This window comes from Anabrus simplex, chromosome 3, assembly GCF_040414725.1.
Source record: "Anabrus simplex isolate iqAnaSimp1 chromosome 3, ASM4041472v1, whole genome shotgun sequence".
Classification (NCBI taxonomy): Eukaryota; Metazoa; Arthropoda; class Insecta; order Orthoptera; family Tettigoniidae; genus Anabrus; species Anabrus simplex.
The window spans coordinates 525,869,233-525,883,836 of record NC_090267.1 but is presented as its reverse complement, the minus strand read 5'-3'; the positions used below and the strand labels follow the sequence as shown (position 1 = coordinate 525,883,836).

The 14,604-nt window shown below is 40.4% G+C and overlaps 1 protein-coding gene across 6 annotated transcripts in view; it reads right to left on the bottom strand.

Moving 5' to 3' along the window:
* The window catches only part of kar (monocarboxylate transporter 10-like protein kar), a 556,067-nt gene that overhangs the window by 164,523 nt on the left and 376,940 nt on the right, over positions 1 to 14,604 (bottom strand). For all 6 annotated transcript variants that reach the window (XM_067143677.2, XM_068226773.1, XM_067143674.2 and 3 more), the window contains one exon: positions 2,361 to 2,795. In XM_067143677.2, coding sequence (XP_066999778.2) covers positions 2,361 to 2,795 — 435 coding nt within the window. The remainder of the gene's footprint in view (positions 1 to 2,360; positions 2,796 to 14,604) is intronic.

Genomic DNA, 14,604 nt, shown 5'->3' with positions numbered 1-14,604 from the left:
AGTATCCAGTATTCGGGAGATAGTAGGTTCGAACCCCACTGTCGGCAGCCCTGAAAATGGTTTTCCGTGGTTTCCCATTTTCACAGCAGGCAAATGCTGGGGCTGTACCTTAATTAAGGCCAAGGTCGCTTCCTTCCCACTCCTAGCTCTTCCCTGTCCCATCGTCGCCATAAGATCTATCTGTGTCGGTGCGATGTAAAGCAACTAGCAAAAAAATTCTATGTTTGAAGCTGTCGCATAAGTATCTGAAAATCTGTGTGAAAATCTTACACAAATTTCACCCTATTCAACGTTTCTAAAACATAATGAATTGTGGTAGACAAGTGCACCTGTCGTTATCATCACAACTCCACAACTCGCACTTTACATTGGAAACATCGTCTGCTGACCTCCCTATGCTTTTCTCTGATAACGCCAATTTACATGCAATTAAAAAATTATTATTAACTTAATGTACAGTAATTTACTTCGATATCCGTATACAATCTGGAATACCGTAGCGAAGCACGGGTACAACTGCTAGTTAATTATAAAACACACTCAACGCGTTTCGAAAGGAACCTTGCCATTCTTCATCAGGAGAACAGAGACATGAAACGACGCATAACAGGTTGCTAGGAGAAAGCAACAAGGAACTTGAAATGATGCCCTAAGATGTAAACGGGACGCCATTTTAGCCCCAGATAGAGACAACGAATGGCAACAGTAAAGCAATTATTAAACAAAGAATGGAAAATTGTTCAACACGTTGCCATTCGTTGTCTCTAGCTGGGGCTAAAATGGCGTCCCGTTTACATCTTAGGGCATCATTTCTAGTTCCTTGTTGCTTTCTCCTAGCAACCTGTTATGCGTCGTTTCATTTCTCTGTTCTCCTGATGAAGAAAGGCAAGGTTCCTTTCGAAACGCGTTGAGTGTGTTTTATAATTAATTACACGGCATAAGCCCAAATATACCTCATGAATATAATTTGAAGCGTTTTCCAGGGAAGTGAAAGAAACGTTATTTGACTAAGTGTTGTCTACTCGAGTGGAATAAATGTGATTCTACTTATTTATAAGTGACGAAGCATTTTCATATGTGCAAGAGTGATTTTCCCTATGATGTTATCATGATCAATATCAGCAGTCCATGCTGCAGTATGAGTATTCGAGTATGAAGTAATGTACAGCAGGTTGGCAAGCTTCCTCACCATTCGAGACTCTTGTGCCGACTCGCTAGGCCTGTCAGTGTGCGGAAAACTAAAGTGTTGTCAGTAGGAGAGAGGACACTGTAACAGTACGGAGTGAGGATCTGTACACACCACTGAGGAAATGCCAGTAATGGGGGTCGGATAACCACGCACATTGAAATGAAAATGGGACTTTGCTCCATCCTGTTGGAAAATGACGTCATTAAGCAACGCAGGTAACGAGCTACTGATAAGAGTTCTCTCGCCGAAGGAAAACGTCTCGTACACTTTGCGAGACGGAACAGCTCGTCTCGCTTGCAGTTCTTCTTGGTTTAGGGCCGCGCAGCTGTGAGCAGGTGGGTTCCATCCCCACCGTCGCCATAACACCTACCTGCGTCGGTGCGCCAAAAAAATTGTAAAAAGTGTTCTTCTTGGGGTCTGAATGTCTGCAGCCGATACGTTTCCTTTTCTTTTTTTTTTTTTGCGTAGTGCTCATCAGATCCACAGTCTCGGATGAGTGTGTATGTAAGTTGGGTATTCAGTCCGAAGGCTGGATGGATCCTCAACAGATTCACCATTATCTGGCCTAGGTGTCAGTGAAGAGGCGTACTAGGGAAATGAGGAGTGAGGTAGTTTCCCGTTGCTTTCCTCACTCTGCCAGTTGTTTCTATTGCATATCAGTCTGCCAAGCCTAGTGAAATGCGTGCACCAACCGACCCTATGAGCGACATCTTCACACCATTCATAGCAGGGACTGGCTGCATAAGGAATGGCATTACTAGCGTCACTCATACCTCAGCCACTTTCATATTGTCAAAGCCAAGTATAAGAATGAGACAGGTCAATCAATTTTATTCCAGCTCATACCAGAAGACATAGTGTACTGTAAACACTAGATCTTGCCAGCAAAGGCCGAATGCGCGTCTTGTACACAACTACACTACACAAAATAAATTTTCCCGTTTGTTTCTCTTCTTCTCAATGTGTTTTATTTATCGCCTAGGCGATTTCTGAAACCCCGTATAGGACTTGTATGTCATTGTCTATTTTGCATACGGCACTTAGCCTAACAAAAAGGCTTAACAGCGCCATCCGACGAACGAATCACCACCAACAGCGTCATACGCCCTCCCTGCATATGAACAGTGGGGAGAAGGCTTTAGCCACGCATTTTGATGGTGGTAAGACTTACCATATGCACGTAGGGGACGAAGTACCCAAAGAGAGCCGATGGAACAGCGAGAGCCCAGATCAGGTACTTCTTCTTCTTCCAAATGCTAACGTTGACCAGGGTCTTGAGCTGCTTGCACAAGCCTGGCCGGTTCACGATGACGGGATCTGACGACACAGTCAGGGGTATGGGTTTGAAGAGCAGAGCACACAGCATGATGGTCGACATGAGAGCTGCCAAGCACTGCAGAGTGGCCTCCAAGCTCGTAGCGTCCAGAAGACCGGCGATGGCGTACGGCATCACGATGGTGAAGATGGAGCTGCCCGAAGTGACGAAGCCGTTCACCAGCCCCAGGTACTGCTTGAAGTAGTGCCCCAGAATAACGAGGGACGGGGTATACGTGAGCGAGGCACCGACTCCAAACAGGATGCCATACGTCATGCTTAGGCCCAGGACCTGCAAACCAAAACAAATACAAGTTTTTACATTCCACGTTTTCGGAGAGGCCGAGTTCTTTTACGTGCCAGTAAATGTACCGACACGAGGCTGACTGGACTAATCCACTTCACAACAGACTGACCAGTAGTGCAACAGACAAGAGATTTGAGAACGCTTAAGGCTAATTCTGGATGTGGCTTGTTTATTCCCACAGCCGGCCTGCTGGAGTCTTCACACGTCGAGGTCGCTGTAGTGTGTGAGAATATATTAACTTTAAAGTTCAAAGCGTTGAATTGGCTCCACTGTGTGTTCAGTCCTCAAGTTCCACCATCGCTGAACAGGCGTACTAGGATTTTCCTGTTGCTTTGCTCACCGAGCCAGAAGTTGCTATTCATATCAGTCTACCAAGCATGCACCCTATGAGCAACATTTTCAAGAGTATCCGGACAGCGTAGATGTGGCGAGAGGCGGACTCTGTTGTCAGTGGGGAAGCAGTAACAAATCCATCGGGCACATTTCAGCCCTTCTAAAGCTGCACAAGTCGACTGTGGAATCGCGACGAGGCAGACGGAGCAAGGGTGGTTGTGACAAATCGCAAGAAATCAGCGGAAGGAATCACTCGTGAGTACCAGCACAATAGTGGAGCAGCTGTAAGCGACGCACTGGAAACGAGTGAGGAAGGGTAAAAATCGTGTCTTAATATAAAACTGTATTTATAGGTTTCTAGAGAGCCCATTACGAATTTGATGTCAAAAACGGCGGACAAAACTGCACAAAAATGCTACTCTAATGTAGGAAATTACTGTTTTTGGGATTTCTTATTATACATTTTAAGTCAATCTAGCAGGAAAATAATCAAACCATGTAAATATACAATAAAGTAGCATCTATTGTATTTATTACGTTTCTGAAAGTGAAAATGCACCTAGAAAGGAATTCCCGAGCTGTCATCCGCATTGCCTTCTGGGTACGTTTGGTTCTTCCAGCAGCTACAGTTCTGCTTAAGGATGCGTTTTTGTGGTATATCACTACAATCAGTAAGTGTAGGTTGCATGAGGTCCTCTGTATCTTCTTGTGCTTCTTCACATAACCTTCCAGTCGGTATGGACCACAAGTAAAGTTGTGCGTATTTCTCAAAAGCAGTTATGATATTGTTCTGAAAACCTTTCCTCGTTGATGACAAATCTACGTGCTGTATTGCCAGTTCCGCCACTTCCTCCTGATCCATTTCAATACGAAACCTCTCAAGTATTGATTTTTTCTGTCAGCCATCATTGTTTTTAGTATGCTTAACTTGCCATTTGTTTGCAATATGTAGCAATCTAATCCCACAGTGAAGAGTAGAAAGTTTTCTTCAACCAGTATAGTTCTTGAGACACCAGTATTGTTCATTTTTGAGCCGGAAGTGCCGGTGAGACATTGCAGATTTTTCCATCTACCATAGTCAACATCATATCATGCTTTATACAGATTTCCTCGTCATTTTGTAACTTTCGTTGGTGTAATAATTTAATTTGGATTTTACCTCTCTTTTTTCTTGTTAGTTCAAGTGTTTCTTTCTCAAATAATAATTTTATAGGATTGCAAAATCTTGCAGAAGATGGTCTTGACCTCAATACTTCTGAAGAGGAACAAGTGAGATAGCTAAAAGTTTGTACATATTCTTCTGATTTTGCCCACTTGAACCATCACATACACAGATTCATTTCCGGAAAGTGTTTGTAACAGCACCTGGATGTCTTTCGGTGGATAGCACGGTGACTTTAAGACGGTATAATATTCTGTTTAAATTCCCTTCTCCTTTCAATATATCGCTTTAGGTCACTGTTTATTAAAATGGTAATTCCTCTTTATATTTAAATGGAATGGGAGCTGCAGACGCTGGCTCTTGTTTTTTACGCGATTCTGCTGCATCTCTCCTTAAAGTAACTTGTACACTTTCTTGCTGTGTATGGTCACTGACAAGAGGTTTAATTTACCTGTTTTTAGTCCTGTTTGGGCCTTCCACTTCCCGAAGTTGATGGTCATGGCTTATCTGTGCGAAATGTATCAAGTACACTTTTTGAAAACGTAATTTCTTTGTCTAACCAGTCAGAATACAAGACATGTCTGTTTCACTCGCGAACATTTTTCCAAGGTTTGTCAAAATCACACTTCAATAACACTTAAGCAGAACACCATCTCACATCGTACAGAGTGAGACTTCAGCGCATGTGGGTGCGTGCAATGATACACTAGAGGTAGCATTGGCGCCACCGTCTACTGTAGCGAGCGGAGCAGCTCACTCCGCTGTACTCATCAATGTAAATCGGGGCCTTTTAAAACTGTGTGGATATATATAAGGTTTAAAATTCTTACATGTAAATATTCACAGGTACTACAGTATACTTGCGATGCTTCTCTCCAGTAAAAAAGAAAGCTCCAAAAGCATGAATACAGGACTAAATGCGTGATAAAAAGGACGTTATTGAGGTGCAGTTAATTAACACACAATCAATTTACTGTTCATATTAAGTCTTCTGACAACATACGTTTGGAAGGAGGGCTCGTACATTTCGCTATTTTTGGTGTAAATGACCAGAAATTTGGTATAATTCTGCCCAACGACAGAAAAGTACGAAGCGGATGAGCGAATTTTTAGGCCTAAAAACTTTGGCGAGATTTTGGGGTAAAGTAGACGAAATATTACCATCGCCGGGTTAGACCCTAGCTTTCTGAGCACAAGTTGGCAGGTTCGAGCCTGGCTCAGTCCGGTGCTCAAATAAGTCAGCCTCCTGTAAATAGATAGATTTAGCGGCACATGAAAGAACTCTCGTGGGAAAAATTTCTGATACCTCAGCGTCTCCGAAAACCGTGCAAGTATTTAATGGGACGTAAAGCCATTATTATTATTATTATTATTATTATTATTATTATTATTATTATTATTATTATTATTATTATTATTATTATTATTATTATTATCATCATTATTATTGTCGATGTTTTTTAAACGTGAGTACAAGTGGAAAGATTATGGAGTTTTTATTTAGCTTCTCCTGAAATGTATGATTTGCTTTAAGATTTTAACTTTTAAATGATTTCCGACAATGGAAAGGGAGAGTGGTAAAATTATTTGATTGAAGAGAATTGAAAAAATACTTACAATATCTTTTACAATTTGATTTACATCGCACCGACACCATGGCGATGATGGGATAGGAAAGGACTAAGAGTGGGAAGGAAGCAACCGTGGGATTAATTAAGGTATAGCCGTAGCATTTGCCTGGTGTGAAAATGAGAAACCACGGAAAGCTATCTTCGGGGCTGCCGACAGTGGGGTTTGAACCCACTGTTTCCCTAAAGCAAGCTTACAGCTGCGTGGCCCTAACCACACGGCCAACTCTCTCGGCCAATAATTCATTATGCTTGTATGTAGTCCTATATGACATTTAAAGGAAAGTAAAGGACACAGTGTTGCACATCTAGTCTGTAAAAAGTGGTATGGTATGAATGGGGACTGCTACACGTATTGTACACAGACTGTATGTACAGAAAATATATTCAATATTTATTAATAGGCCTACTATAAATACTGACAAAAACTGGAGAACGGGACACAATTCCAGATTATCTTGCACATCTTTCCTTATTTTCTTTTTTGTACCAATTCGCTTTACGTTGCACCGAGTTGCTAGGAGTGGGAGGCCTTATTTAAGGTACAGCCTGGTGTAAAAGTTGGAAACCATCTTCAGGGCTGCCAACAGTGGGGTTCAAACATACTACATCTCCTGAATACAAGCTGACATCTTCGTGACCTAAATAAAGCCTGCAGCCACTCGCTCGATATCATGCACATGATTTTTCGGGATATTCGCTTGAGAAGGCATGGTCATTTAGTGAAAGGAGAATGTTCGTAAAACATTAATTTCAGTCTTCAAGGTAAGGTCCAAAGAATCTCATTCACGCCGACGGGGGAATCAGTGGCGAAGTCAGTCCAAGTAGGCCAATTCACATGACAATAATTGTCACGCAAAGTATTATTTTATACGCACGGAAATAAATTTTGAGGAAAATACTGTGAAATGATATGCCATGGTTCTTTGTGAACCTCTCTATGCAGCCATAAGCTGCACAGGAGACTAGAATTTTCCTTCAGAGAAGTATATACTTCAATTCATCGGGAACCTCCAGTAGTAACAGTGCCAAACAATCCAGCTTTTGCCAAACAGCGCGCTCGTTCAACTTCGCACGCGAATGCAGCGCCAATGCTACCTCTACTGTATCATTTACTAACGCTATGGTTGCGTGCCTCCATCTGACACTGCCAAGCAATCAGCAGTTTTCAGCAAATTATTTCATTGCTACATTTTAACATAACTATGATTGAGCGGTCTCGTGCCGCTTTTATCTCCATTAACAAAATGAAAATTTAAGTTCACTCATTAAATCATTGCAATCATTGTAATCTGGAAATATTACTACCTGAAATAGAGCATACCTGCAGCAACACTCTACTCAAACTGAACCGTGCGCGTGGGAGAAGTCTCGCGTATGTATGGAACATCAATACAAGATGGCGTCAGCGAAGGATGTAAGTGCAGACAGCTCCCGGTTCTCTTGCGAAATAATCGGGAAAAATGTGGTGTAAACAAGAAGCGAGTGAAGAATGGTATCCAGTGTGAAAAGTGTTTAATTTAGTACCATTTTGAGTGTATATGTAGTGCTGGTTTTGCTAAAAATGAAGATACTTGGACTTGTGTTAGCTGTGGCGAGAGCAATTTGAATAGCGATAACAAACCTAGGCCTACAACGGTCAACGAATCGCTGGCGTCTCATTACTTGGAGGATGGAGGTAATGATAATGTACTTGTAATTCTCTCTTTATTGCAACAGGATTTACAAGCATTAAAAGCGGAGAAAGAGATTTTAAAGGAAAAGGTACGTTTACTGGAATCGAAAGTACCGGTACCAGTAAACACTCAGAACACAGGTGGCTCCGAGAATTCCAGCGCGTGGAGTCAAGATGCTTCAGATTCTAGGAGGAAAAGTGTACAGTTTAATAAGGACAACTTTGTAATTGACACCAAAAATAGATTTTCATCCCTGAGGGAAGTAAGCGATACGCAAGGTATCTGTATGGGAAGCAGTCAAACGTATAGCGCAAAATCCGTTACGAGAAGGGGCAAAGTTAGGCCTAAAATCCCACACAGTGCACCGGCGAAAGTGTCGAACATTCTTATATTTGGTGATAGCCAGGCGAGGGGAATTGCGGAGAAAATGGTCAATGAAGATATTTCAGCATCGGCAGTCTTCTATCCTGGGGCCCCAATGAAGAAGGTATTGGAAAACACGGAGCAGACGGCAAGAAATCTCGGAAGTCGTGATGCAGTAGTGATCATCGGCGGGACGAACGACGTAGCTCACAACGACGCTAAGAATGTTATTTCTGAACTTAAATGTACACTAGGTAAGCTGACTCAAACTAACATCTTTGTAGTGAACGTGCCCCACAGGCGTGATTTGATTAGAGACTCGTGTGTGAACGCTGAAGTGGAAAAAGTTAATACAGATATGGTTAAAATTTGTAGACATTTTCGTAATACACAGGTAATTGATAGCAGCAGTTTCGAGAGACACTGTTACACAAAGCATGGCCTTCATCTAAACAATTCAGGTAAACGAAAGATAGCAAATATTGTTCTAGATTTTATTAATCATAGGATATGTACTGTAAAAAAGGCAACTCCCTTGAGTTATAATACTGACCAGGAAAACTAGTAGAAAGAGCCAGCTGTAAGTCAAGCTCGCTCAGCCAACTAGAAAATGAAACTCAGGAAAGTAAGGAATTTCAAGTTACCCAATTGCAACAGTCAATTTTTAGGGAGGAAGGGGGTCTGCGATTGCCCTTGGTAAACTGTCAGAGTGTAGTAAATAAACAATTAATATTCGGTACATTGATGGAATCTTATGAGACTGATGTGGTGATAGGAGTGGAATCGTGGTTGAGAGAAGGGGTGGGTAATAGAGAAGTATTTCCAGAAGGGTACACAGTCTATCGTAGAGACCGAGGATATAAAAAGGGAGGGGGGTGTTTATTCTGGTGAAGGAAACATATTGTTCACATGAATGGTTTACCGATGAAAGGGATGAAATATTAGGGATAAAATTAATTTGTGATAATATGAAGGAGGTGGGAATTATAGGAACATACAGGCCTGGAAGAGAGGAAAGAGACATGGAAATATTTGAGAAAATAATAGATTATACTCATAAAAACAATAATAATGATGTGGTAATAATTGGGGGAGAACTAAACTTGCCTGAGGTTGAATGGAATGGAGCTGCAAGTGAAGCCCATGAACAGAAACTGGCAAATAAGTTAATTTGGGAGGGAGGATTTACAAAAGTAGTACGAGAACCGACTCGTCTCAATAACTTACTAGATGTATTCTTGGTTAAACCATGGGAAATTGTTGATAAAACTGAGGTAATTGAAGGAATAGGTGACCGTAAGGCTGTAATAATGGATGTAGGACTGGTACCAAAAAGGCTTAATAAGAGGGTCACACAAGACAAGAAATTGCACAGAAAAACTAAAGTTGATGAATTTGGGACTTACCTTAAATCACAATTCAGTTGTTGGATAAGTGAAGGGAGTAATGTGGATACACTTTGGGCTAAATTCAAAGGAATCGTTTGGGAAGGAGAGAAGAGATTTGTACCTGTTAAGAAGGGTAAAATGACCTCAGAACCTGTTTATTATAAAGGGAAATAAGAAAATTAAAAAGAAAATGTAGAATAGTAAACAGGAAAATCAAAGAAGGTAGGGAGAGTAGAGAAAGTAGAAAACAGCTAATGAGGGAACTGAATAGAGTGAAAAAGGAAGCAAAAGAGAATTATATAAATGGAATTCTTCAAGAGCGTAATGACCACAAAGAGAAATGGAAAAAGCTGTATCAGGAATCAAAAAGGAAAAGGAATCCAAATTCCTACAATGGTTGGAGAAGGGAGTGAACACTATTTAACAGATACTGAGAAAGCAAACCTCTTTAGTAAGGAATTTAGAGATTCAGTAGATGATTGTCAGGAGTTGGAAACCGAAACAGAAGTTACAGAGGAACAGACACGGGGGGAAACAAGAAGCTTCTCGTTCACAAATGAAGATATTTTCAGAGAAATCCAACTGCTTCAGCAAGGAAAAGCAGCAGGAAGTGATCAAATTACTGGGGAGGTGATAAAGACAATGGGGTGGTACATAGTGCCTTATTTAAGATTTCTCTTTGACTATGTCATAAATAATAGTGTAATACCAAAGGAATGGAAGGAATCTATAATAATACCAATTTATAAAGGAAAGGGTGATAAAAGGAAACCAGAGAACTACAGACCAATCAGCCTGACCAGTATAATTTGTAAAATACTGGAGAGTTTAATATCAAAGTACATCAGAGGGATATGTGATGATAAAAATTGGTTCATGAGGAGCCAGTATGGATTTAGAAAGAAATTTTCTTGTGAGGCACAACTGGTGGGATTTTAGCAGGACATATCAGATCGATTGGATTCAGGAGGCCAGTTAGATTGCATAGCCATAGATCTTTCCAAAGCCTTTGATAGAGTGGAACACGGAATATTATTAAAGAAATTGGAGGGAATAGGATTGGACGTAAGGGTTACACGTTGGGTAAAAACATTTCTAAATTCAAGGGTTCAGAAAGTCAAAGTAGGAATTAACGTATCGCAGGAAGAGAAAGTTTGGAAGGGAATTGCACAGGGTAGTATGATCGGTCCGTTACTTTTCTTAATATACGTAAATGATTTAGGGAACAATATAAAATCAAAAATAAGATTGTATGCAGATGACATAATTGTTTATAGGGAAATAAATACCATTGAGGATTGTTCAGAATTACAAAGGGACCTTGAGAGTATCCAACAATGGGTTGAAGAGAATAACATGAAGGTTGATGGAGGCAAATCAACTGTTACAACTTTTACAAACAGGAGTTTTAAAACTGAATTTGAATATACTTTGGATGGGGTAGTTATCCCAAAAGATGGCAAGTGCAAATACTTAGGTGTAAGATTTGAAAGTAATTTGCACTGGAAGGGTCATGTGGATGACATTGTTGGGAAAGCATACAGATCGTTACATGTCATAATGAGGCTACTTAAAGGATGCAACAAAGAATTAAAAGAAAAAAGTTACTTAAGTATGGTTCGTCCATTATTGGAATATGCAAACAGTGTTTGGGATCCTCACCAAGAATACCTAACAAAAGAAATAGATAGTGTGCAGAGGAAAGCAGCAAGATTTGTAACAGGGGATTTCAGGAGAAAGAGTAGTGTGTCAGAAATGTTAAAGAAACTAGGGTGGGAAACTTTAAGTAAGAGAAGGGAGAAAACTAGACTTATAGGTTTATGTAGAGCCTATACAGGAGAAGCAGAATGGGGAGATATCCGTGAGAGGCTTCAGTAGGAAAATAATTATATCGGCAGGACTGACCCCAAATATAAAATTAGAAGGAATTTTAGCAGAAGCGATTGGGGTAAATTTTCATTCATTGGGAAGGGTGTGAAGGAGTGGAACAGTTTACGAGGGGTAGTGTTTGATCCTTTTCCAAAATCTGTACAGATATTCAAGAAGAGAATAAACAGCAACAGAGAAAATAAATGAAATGTTAGAGGGCATTCGACCAGTGCAGGTTAATATAAATAAAAAATGTGTGTGAATAAATTAATTCCATCCCCTGGTCTAAGGTGTTTGGACAGCCAAAGTAGGGGACTGCCTGTAGGGGTGAAGTACAGTGGGTACTTCGAGGGCCCTGGGACCGCTACGGTAGCTGTGAAGGCCCTTCAGGGACTCTGAAAAGTGGTGGTAAAAGGGGCTCTGGTTAAGACGCAGCAGGTCGTTATGCTACGTAGGCTCCAGAATGGGTAAAGAAAAGAAAAAGTAAATAAATGCGATGTAAATTTTAATCTTATACCAGTTGTACAGTATCATTTGAAGTAATTCCACATACTGTATATCAGATGACTATATTTGTAAGTAGTACAGGAGATATTATAAGTAGAATATTGTAAACAATGTAAATTTATTAAGGATGAGCTGTGTGTTTAATAGAAAAATTGTTAGCGTAAATTATATAATATTGTATTATAGGAAAATTTTATTCTCTTGTTAATTTAATATTTAGTGCTTGACAATAATGTATTTTAGTGTACCATTTGCCACCGAGGTAAACACCTCATTTGCAAATAAAGAGATTTTGATTTGATGTGCCACCTTATTGCGGATATTGTGCACATGCCCCGTGAGGCACGGGGCGAAGGGGTTGTCACCAGCAGAGCCAGTGACGCAATGGTTACCATAGCAACTCCGCTACTATCTTCTACTGGCAGCTCTTCGCTCTTGGCAGTTGTAATCCAGCAAACTGCAAAGTGTGAGTCAATGTTTTCGTGTAGCAGATAAGAGCAGATATGTCTGGGCAGAACAGGAAGTTCTTCTCATCTCTACACAGTACAGTTCGGAGAACCTGCCATAACATTCCTGAAGCCTTTGGGAATTGAGCGATTGCTTTTAGAATAAAACTGTTCCCATTCAAAACCACTCAATGCCGATGTTTTTCCCACCGACCGGGACGTAACACGTGAAGCTGATTCCTGCTCGTGGTGCCACTGCATAAGTAGTCGGAATTGAATTTCCGTTACTGAACTGAACGTCAGCAATCCAGAAGCATCATTAAAGTACTATCTGAAATGATTCGTTCCAGTAGGGAAAGGCTCTTATCAGAGCCCAATTTAACAATTATTTCTCTTAACACTGAAGGACTGCCTTCTTGTAAAGAAGATCTTTTATATGAAATATGCCTAAAACATAACTGTGATGTTTTATGTATACAAGAAACTGATAGAGATGTTAATCAACGACGTCCTAAAATCCCTGGATTGAGATTGGCAGTCGAACGTCCTCATGGCCAATATGGAAGTGACATCTTCACTAAACCAGATATCAGGATTATTGCAACCTCCATCACAGATGAAAGTAACATAGAAATTATTGCAATAGAATTGAGTAACTCTTATCATTTTGCCATTTATAAACCTCCAAAGGTAAGTTTTTCATTCAGACAACCTGATAATCTGAATTTGCAGAAAGTGTCCATCTTCGTGGGTGATTTCAACAGCCACAGCATTACATGGGGTTATCCACATGATGATGAGAACGGAGAAGCTGTTATGTACTGGGCAGAATCACACCAATTGTCCCTCATTCATGATAACAAACTTCCTTCATCCTTCAACAGTGGAAGGTGGAAACGTTGATATAATCCAGATCTTATTTTTGAGCGGATTGCCCATCAATGTGTTAAATCTGTCTGCCTTCCTATTCCTAACACACAACATCGTCCCATAATATGCCAGATATTAGCCGCAGTCAGACCACAGAGTGTTTACTTTAAGAGAAGATATAATTTCAAGAAGGCAAACTGGGAATGTTTCACTTCCCCTTTAGATAAAAAGATGAGTATGATCAGTTCCATGCCAGAGACATATGGCCAATTTATTGATGCCATTAGATTGTGTTCTAAAGAAGCCATTCCAAGAGGATGCAGAACTAATGACATACAAGGTCTTTGCCAGGAAACATCTGCCCTACTGAAAGGGATCCTTTTACTGCTGAAACTATTGCAAGCGGACAACAACTTTTCTCTGCTATTTCAGAGACTAAACGAGAACAGTGGTTAAAATTGATGGAAGAGGTTAACAAGGATAGGATTAGTCAGAAGGCCTGGAGGCTACTCAGGCGTCTCAGTAATGATCCTAATAAAGCATCATCTCTTTGTAACATATCTGCAAACCAAATTGCTCACCAACTCGTCCAAAATGGCAAGTATGTAAACTCCAGTTCTAAAACAAAGTGGATGTTCCTAAGACAAAATTCATACCAGAGACCAGTATGCTTTCTAATCCCTTTACCATGGCAGAACAGAATGATGCTATAAATATCAGTAAAAACGGAAAGGCTCCTGGTGTAGATGATATCTGAATTCAATAAATCAAGAATTTTGGACCTGTTACTAGAGATTGGGTACTAAATCTATTTAACAATTTCACTCGAACATGCAGAATACCCAAAATTTAGAGGAAATCTAGAGTTATAACATTCCTCAAACCAGGAGAAGATGCACATGATCCTAAAAATTACAGACCAATTTCCTTGCTCTGTCACTTATTCAAGAACGAATGATTCTGGTAAGGCTTACAAAAAGGAGTTGAACCACTTTTGATTCCAGAACAAGCCGGTTTTAGAAGAGGGAAGAACTGCACATCACAAATCCTCCATTTGACCCAATATATTGAAGATGGTTTTGAAAACTGGAAAATAACTGGAGCAGTCTTCATCGACTTAACTGCGGCCTATGACACAGTCACCAAATTCTGCTGAGTAAACTTTATAAGATGACGAAGGACAAGAAGCTGACTGAATTTCTTCGATGTCTTCTTGAAAGTCGAAGATTCTTTGTAGATTTCCAAGGGTGAAATAGTCGTTGGAAGAACCCCAGGAATGCCTACCCCAAGGTAGTGTTTTGTCTCAAATATTATTTAATATTTACACGAAAGATCAACCCTTGCCAAAAGGAACAAAAAGCTTCATTTATGCAGATGATCGAGTTATTGTCACCCAGGGTGATCAGTTTGAGAGTGTTGAACGGAGACTAATGGAAGCCTTAGATGAACTGAGTCCATACTACAGAGAAAACCATCTAAAGCCTAACACCTCAAAGACGCAAGTTTGCGCTTTTCACTTAAAGAATATGCAGGCAAGAAGAAAACTGAAGAT